The sequence below is a fragment of the Loxodonta africana genome, chromosome 7, assembly GCF_030014295.1.
Source record: "Loxodonta africana isolate mLoxAfr1 chromosome 7, mLoxAfr1.hap2, whole genome shotgun sequence".
In the NCBI taxonomy this organism is placed as follows: domain Eukaryota; kingdom Metazoa; phylum Chordata; class Mammalia; order Proboscidea; family Elephantidae; genus Loxodonta; species Loxodonta africana.
The window spans coordinates 18,662,482-18,670,646 of NC_087348.1; the positions used below are offsets into that span (position 1 = coordinate 18,662,482).

Consider the following 8,165-nt stretch of genomic DNA (forward strand, 5'->3'; position numbering starts at 1 on the left):
CCCCAGAGGCAAATATTGAAGGCCAGAAGAACCTAGCTTTGGTCCTTACTGTTCCACTTACTGCAGTCCCTGAATGGTGCAAACAGTTAATGCGCTCAGCTATTAACCAAAAGATTGGAGGTTTGAGCCCACTCAGAGGAGCCTCTGGAAAAAGGCCTGATGATCTCTTTCCAAAACCTCAGCCACTGAAAATCCTACAGAGCACAGTTCTACACTGACACACCCGGAGTCACCAGGAGTCACAGCAGACTCAAAGGGAACTGGTGGTGGGGTGGAGGCACTTACCAGATATGACCTTGACTAATCTCATCATTTTCCTGGGCCTCAGTTTCCCCCTTCATAACATAGAGACAATGTGTTTGCTGAGCAGGCCTCAAAAGGTTTGTTTAAAGATGAAATGAGGTAATATACATGCAAGCTATTGCTAAACTGTACAAAAGCTAGTTGTATATTATTATCACCAGTGATGTGCTGCATGACCAGAAGAAATGACTGAACCTTATTGGGCCTTGGGTTTCAGCTAAGAGAGAAAAAAAAAAAAAAAAAAAAAAGATCACTAACAACCTCTCCACTGTTAAAGAGCAAAAAAATTAATTGCTTGGAGGCAAGAATGATGACATTGTGTAATGGCTTTTTCTCTCTCTCTGGAGTCTCACACTCATTAGATCAAGTTAGAGGCCCCAGGGGAGGGATTTGGTTAATGAAGGGGGACAGCCCTTGACCAGGAGCCCCAGAGACTCCCGGGCCACATACACCCAACAAGACCCAATATCCAGGCATCACTCCCTGTGTATCCTGGACCACCAATCATTGGCTTCCTGCTTTGCCCCTGGGACAATCCAAAAGGAGCCAGTTCTCACAGGCCTACACTTAAAAGCCATATATGAGCTCAGTCAGAAGCCTAGCCAGGAAGGAGCCGTCCAAATGTCAGCCAGCACTGTCTGAGGGTACCTGCCCCTGGAACTGGTCCAAGGCAGCCAACACCACAGGGAGGGAGCATCACACCCAGGGGTCTCCAGGAGCTGGAATCAAAGGGAAATGGTGGTTGTTTTTCCACAGGTCAGTGTGCTCACAGAAGATCTCCATCTCCACGGGGTCTCCTTCTTTAGATCGCTTTCTTCCCCATACCCTCGAGCCCACATTTAAAAATCAGAACGATTCAAAAAGTATTGGGTACTGTGTGTATTCTCAACAACAACAAAAATAAGGTAATTTTTTTTTATTATCGTATTTTAGATGAAGGTTGAAGGTTACAGAACAAATTAGATTTTCATTAAACAATTAGTACACATATTGTTTTATGACATTGGTTACCACCCCAGGACATGTCTACACTCTCCCTTCTCGGCCTTGGGTTCTCTATTAACCAGTTTTCCTGTCCCCTCCTGCCTTCTAGTTCTTGCTCCTGAGCCGGTGTTTTGTTTTACGGGCCTGTCTAATCTTTGGCTGAAGGGTGAGCCTGAGGTATGACTTCATTACTGAGCTAAAAGTGTGTCCAGGAACCATACTCTTGGGGTTTCTCCAGTCTCTGTCAGGCCAGTAAGTCTGGTCTTTTTTTTTTTTTTTTTTCTTTTGTGTTAGAAATTTGTTCCACATTTTTCTCCAGCTCTGTCTGGGACCCTCTATGGTGGACCCCGTCATATAAGGTAAATTATTTGAAAAAGGATTAAGGACTTGTGTCCCAGATGCTGTCAACTCCAACTGATGACTACCCCACCGTGTCAGGGTAGAACTGTGCTCCATAGGGTTTCAGTGGCTGACTTTTTGGAAGTACATCGCCAGGCTTTTCTCCCAAAGCTTCTCTGGGTTGACTTGAACCTCCAACCCCTCAGCAGCCAAGAGTGCGTTGATCATTTGTACCACTCAGGGAAGGCCCTGTGTCAAACCTGCTGACGAGTGCTTTAAATGTACTGCCTCATTTAACTCTCACCAAAACCCTAAGGGTAGGTGCTTTTCCACCTTGCCAGAGAGAAACCTGAGTGAGGTAAGATAACTTCTTCAGGGTCACAATACTAGTAAGGGGGGAAGCTGGGATTCAAATCCAGACCTGGCCGATACTTGCAACTGCTAGGCAATAAAATGCTTCTCAGAAACTAGCCAACAATCCAGGTGGCAGCAGTGGATGGAAGCAACCCTTCCAAAAAAGGCAATGAAAGGTTTACCTATTTGGCAATGCATTTGCAATGGTTGGGGAGTCCATGAAGAAAGATGTAGAACCGTCTACTCCCCCCGCTGTTTGAGGCTGTCAGATGTTCACCATAAGTCCTTAGAGCTGGGTTCTCAGGGGCCAACCACTCAAGGTCTGTCTGTCTTCCTATATGCTGGGCCTCTGGACCAATAAGCTGCCACCTAAACCCCCTTGTTGTCATTGTTCATTGCTCTTGAGTTGATTTCACCTCATGGCAACCATATGTATGTAAAGTAGAACTGCACTCCAAAGGATTTTCAAGGCTGTAAACTTTTGGAAGCAGATTCCCAGGCCTTTCTTCTGAGGTGCCTCTGGGTGGGTCTGAACCACTAACCTTTTGGTCAGTAGTCGAGCACCTAACCATTTGGCAACCCATGTACTCCCAGACTGGCCCTCAGCATGGTTATTAAGTTCAATAATTAGATCAAGTGCTAATTTCTGTTCTTTGGGCGCAAATATAAGCTGGAAAATCCCATAAGGAAGACAGTGAGTTTCCTCCTATGCTAGGGAGGCCCGGAGCAGTCTGAAGAGAAGAGGAGGAGACCTTCCCAGTGCCATGGTTCTTTCCTGTTCCTTGTTGCCAGGCTGAAAGGAGAAATGCCCCCATAGGGTTAAAGAAAAAAAAAAATTTTTTTTTTTCTTTGGGCTAAAATCTTTATGGGAGCAGATCGCTAGGTCTTTTCTCCTGCAGAGCCTCTGGGGTGCGTTCAAACAGTTGACCTCTGGATTAACAGTGAAGCACATAAACATTGTACCACCAGTGCTTCTCACTCCCTCTCCCCCCACCCCCCCCCCGGCCCAATAAAGATTATACCCTAGGAAACCCCGTGCAAGAGTTCTACTCTGTTCTATAGGGTCGCTATGAGTCAGAATCAACTTGATGGCACACAACAACAACAGCTCTAAAGAGTCCCTGGGTGGTAGAGTTAAGCAATCGACTACTAGCTGAAAGGTTGGCTGTTGGAACACACCCAGAGATGCCTAGGAAGACAGGCCAGGCAATCTGCTTCCAAAAGATCACAGCCCTGAAAAACTTATGGAGCAGTTCTACTGTGTACACATGGGATCATCATGAGTTGGAATCAACTGCATGACAACCAACAATAGCTCTAGATTCCAAACTGCTTCAACCCAAAGTTGCTCTAAGATTGATGCTGTGTAGTTGTTAATTGCAAAAGCATGGGAACAACCTACATGTTCCTCATTAGGGAAATGCTTACATGGGCCATTCATAAAATGTAACATTATGTAGCCTTGAAAAAAGTGGACAGCACTTAATCTATTCACATGGAAGGATCTCCAAGACACGTTGTTTGCAAAAAAAAAAAAAAAAAGCAAGGTGGAGAACAATGTGTATAGTTGGCTACCATTGGTATCTTTTAAAAGTGTTGTTGTTAGGCGCTACTGAGGGGATTCCAACAAAGAGTAGGGCTGCCCCATAGGGTTTCCTTGGCTGTAATCTTTATAGGAGCAGATCCCCAGGTCTTTCTCCCTAGGAGACAGTAGGTTGGGTTCAAACCAGCAACCTTTCAGTTAACAGCCAAGCGCTTAACTCTTTGCCCCACCAACGCTCCTTTTTTAAAAGGGATCCATTGACTGGTTGCCATCAAGTCAATTCCAACTCACAGCAACCCCACAGGACAGAGTAGAACTGCCCCCATAGAGTTTCCAAGGAGAGCCTGGTGGATTCGAACAGTCATACCTCTTTCTGGTCAGCAGCCGTACCTCCTAACCACTATGCCACTAGGGTTTCCTTAAAAAGGGGTAGGGCACTATATATACAAATGTCACTTGTATAAGTAAAGACTAACCATGCAAAGATACACAAAAAACTGGTAGCTTTTGAGGAAGAGAGCTGAGTGGCTCAGGAATCAGCACAGGAGAGAGACATAATTTTCGCTGTATTCCCTTCTGAATTTTGTACCATAGAAATATATTTTTCATTTAAAAAACAAGCAACTAAGTAACTAAAATTGAAAGATAATTCCCTTGTTCTTTCTGATCCTTCAAGCACTTCAGAATTAAATGAAACTGATTCATTGACAAACTGTTTTGAGTGCCTTCTCACTGAGTCCCCAGTAGGGTTAGTTATTCGAACAGGAGGGGCAGGGGTGTAACACTGCTCTTGTGTCATTACTGGGTAAACCCCAAAGGGAGGTGTGTGTTTAGAGTCTGGAGGCTCTGGAGGTCCTGAATTCCCTTGAGGAATTCAAAAGCCCTACCACTGAGGGAGGGAGAGAGTTATTGGTGGTGCAGTGATAGAATTCTCACTTGTGTTATTTATTTTCTTTTCTGAGGCTACTCTCCCTCCCCAGTGAAGAGGAGATTAAGCCAATAACTCTCCACATGGATATCAAGATTCAGATCTCAATTCATGCATTTGTGACTATTGGCAGGTTAACCTGTCACCGTGGAGTCGATTCCAGGTCATGATGACCCTATGTGCATCAGAGTAGAACTGTGCTCCATAGGGTTATGACAAGGAAGCAAGGGGGCAGGGAAACTGGAGTAATGAAAATGAAACAACCAGAACAGAAATAATGAGAAAGTTGACACACTGTGAAAACCGTAACCAATGTCATTGAACAAATTGTGTAGAACTTGTTAAATAGGAATCTAATTTGTGTGTAAACTTTCACTGAAAACACAATAAAATATTTTAATTAAAAAAAAATCAGCCATTGAAAATCCTATGCAGTATAGTTCTACACTGACATACATGGGGTTGCCATGAATCAGAGTGGACACATTGGCAATTGGGGGTTTCTATGTGCCAGTCAGTGGAGATAGACCAATAAACAACATGGACAAAAATGCCTGCCTTCCTGGTCCTTGCATTCTAATGTAAGGAAGGAGATCATAAACAAAACTAATAAAAAAAAAAGCGTATATAGCATGTTACAAGGTAATAAGTCCTCTGAGAAAGAAATTAAGCAGAGAAGGGAGATAAGGCATGCTAGGGGTCCAGGGGACAGTTTAGTCTTAAATAGGATGCTTAGACATTTGAGCCAAAACTTGAAAGAGATGAGGGAAGGAGCCATGTGGCTAACTGGAACAAGAGTGTTCCAAGGAAAGGGGATAGTTGGTGCAAAGGTGTTAAGTCATGCCTGGCATGTCCTAAGAAGAACAAGGAGGCAAGTGAGCTAGAACAGAGCAAGCAACGGTGAGAAGCATACGAAAACAAGACTGAGGTAAAAGAGAGTAACAGGGTAGTGGTGAACTGAGTAGAGGCTCTGGGGGGCCATTGTAAGGATTTTGACTTTTTCCTGTTACCAGAACGACGCCAGCTGCTCTGCCGATAAGAAGGAAGCAGAACAACAGCTAAGAGCAATTGCAATCACCCAAGGAAGATATGATGATGTCTTGGATCAGGTGGGAAGTCAGTACATATTTTAAAGGTAGAGGTAATACAATTTGCTGATACAGTGGATGAGGAGTGAGAGGCAAAAAAGGGTCAACATTGGCTGGAAGGTTTTTAGAGGAAACAACTGAAAGATTGAGTTGCCCTTACCTTAGATAATTTGATAATTCATAATAAATTGATATTAATTTATTGACACTAGGCACTGAGATAGATACTAGAGCACAAATTTTTGACATGTTAAGTAACTCTCCTCCTATCAGAGTTAAGAAAATCCAATAAAAAAGATAAATGGAAATTTTTTTAATATTAAAATGTAGTATCATTCATTCGGAAACCTTTGTGGAGTAGTGGATAAGTGCTACGGCTGCTAACCAAAGGGTCAGCAGTTCGAATCCACCAGGCACTCCTTGGAAACTCTATGGGGCAGTTCTACTCTGTCCTATAGGGTCACTATGAATCGGAATCAACTCGATGGCACTGGGTTTGGGGTTTTTTTGTTATCATTCATTCAACTAAAGGATTATCTTTGGAATTTAAGGCTGCCCAAAGAGAAGGATAGAGGAGGAGAACAGATCTCTAGGCTGGGCTCACTGTGCTCTCCCTCTTCTATGGATCTGCATTCCTTGTATATCTCCAACCCAAAGGCCATTGCAAGAAAATATAGAATATGGAAAGGCAGAGACATTTGCGATAACATGGTACATTCATAGAATTGCTAGCGGGTAAACTGAGAACGAGATAGCACGGATGTGTGTCATATAGGACATCTGGTAGAATAAGTAATTTAGACATTATTCTAACGGAATAGAAAACCCTTAAATGTTGTAGACATAGCTTGTTATGATGAGATTGATGTGGGATTTGGGGACCAGTGTGCCACTTAGAGAAAGATGTGGTTCCTCAGTTGTAAAATATGTTAAAGACCACCTCTTTGACCTCAATATTAACAATCTTGCTTCTCCCCTTGTTCATTGTCTTATGGAAAACACACCAGTGGAATGGCACTGGGGCAGAATCACACTACAGTGACAAGATTCATTCTGCTGGGCCTCACAGACCAGGCAGATCTAAAACAACTCCTCTTTGCCATCTTCCTGCTGATCTACTCCATGACTCTGGTCGGCAACCTAGGCATTATAGACCTCATCCGCACCAGCTCTCCCCTCCACACTCCCATGTACTTCTTCCTGAGTGTGCTTTCCTTCCTTGACATCTGCAACTCCTCCGTGTTCACCCCCAGACTGCTGACCAGCTTCCTTATCACTGACCAGTCCATTTCCTTTTCAGGCTGTGTGGTCCAGATGGCCCTAATGAACATTCATGGAACAGGGGAGGGTTTGCTCCTGGCCATCATGGCCTATGACCGATTTGTGGCCATCTGCCACCCTCTCCTCTACCGCACTATCATGTCCAAGCACTTGTGTGTCCAGCTGGTGGTGATCACCTATGCTGTGGGTGTGTTCATTTCAGCTGTACAGACAGGCAATGCCTTCAGCCTACCTTTCTGTGGCCCCAACATCATCGATCATTACTTCTGTGACATCCCCCCAGTGCTCCAACTGGCCTGCTCAGATACCACCACAGCCAATATCATCCTTCTCTTCTTCTCCGCCTTGGTCATTGTCCCCACAGTCTCAGTCATCTTGATCTCTTATGCATACATCCTGGCCATAATCTGTAGGATGAGGTCCCTGGAGGCCCAACGCAAGGCCTTCTCCACTTGTGCCTCCCACCTCACTGTGCTCTCCCTCTTCTATGGATCTGCATTCCTTGTATATCTCCAACCCAATCCTGAGAGTGCTTCAGCCTATAACAAAATCCTCTCTGTGTTCTACACCATTGTGATCCCCATGCTGAACCCCCTGGTCTACAGCCTAAGGAATAAAGATGTCAAGGCCGCTGCGCAAGTTAGAATTCATTACCTAAGCAGAAGAGAAATTTGTCAGAAAGACATCTGGAAGCTTATAAAATAGAAGAGATGCCTAAACAACCCAGATGGGATAGCAACTGAGAGGCAAGGCTCAGCTAAGATTCTGTCACAAGAATGATCTGTGTAGGCTGCCACCACTGGGATCATCACTTTGGAATTTTCTTGCTAGAGTTGGCAACACTGCCTCTGATCATTCACTAATGCTCTGTTGCTAGGCAAGCCACCCATACACTAGCCACTACACCATACTCTCTCTTGCATCCAACTGCATATCATCTCTCATCATCTCCTCAAGATCAAGTCCTAGACAAGACCACTGACCTGTTTGGCCACAGATACCCTGTATCCCCTGATATCCTACCTTCAGCATGGATATCTTACATCTACCAATATCCTACATCCACACTTCTGGCTTACAAAGATGTGGGAGGTAGAAATAAGCCCTCTTGTCACTTCAGAGTTGGGAGCAGCATTCTATCTTCCTCCTATCTTGATATTTCTCAAAAATAGAAAGAATTGTTCAAAGTCAAACAGCAAAAATGATATATTTCAACTAGAGTAGTCTCCCCTACAAGATTCTGGAGGGAATATTGCCCCTTTGAGTATGCGACATTAAAGAAATGGTCCCTATAGTTTTTGATTATAGAAAGGAGATAGTAAGCACTGGACTTCATGGGAGAAAA

The 8,165-nt window shown here is 44.1% G+C and overlaps 1 protein-coding gene across 1 annotated transcript; it reads left to right on the top strand.

The window, feature by feature from the left end:
- Positions 1–6,487: 6,487 nt before the first annotated feature.
- LOC100655786 (olfactory receptor 5J3-like) lies at positions 6,488–7,525 on the top strand. Its single transcript, XM_003421386.3, has one exon. It carries the CDS (start codon positions 6,551–6,553, stop codon positions 7,523–7,525), a length of 975 nt encoding a protein of 324 aa, XP_003421434.1. The 5' UTR covers positions 6,488–6,550.
- Positions 7,526–8,165: the final 640 nt, after the last annotated feature.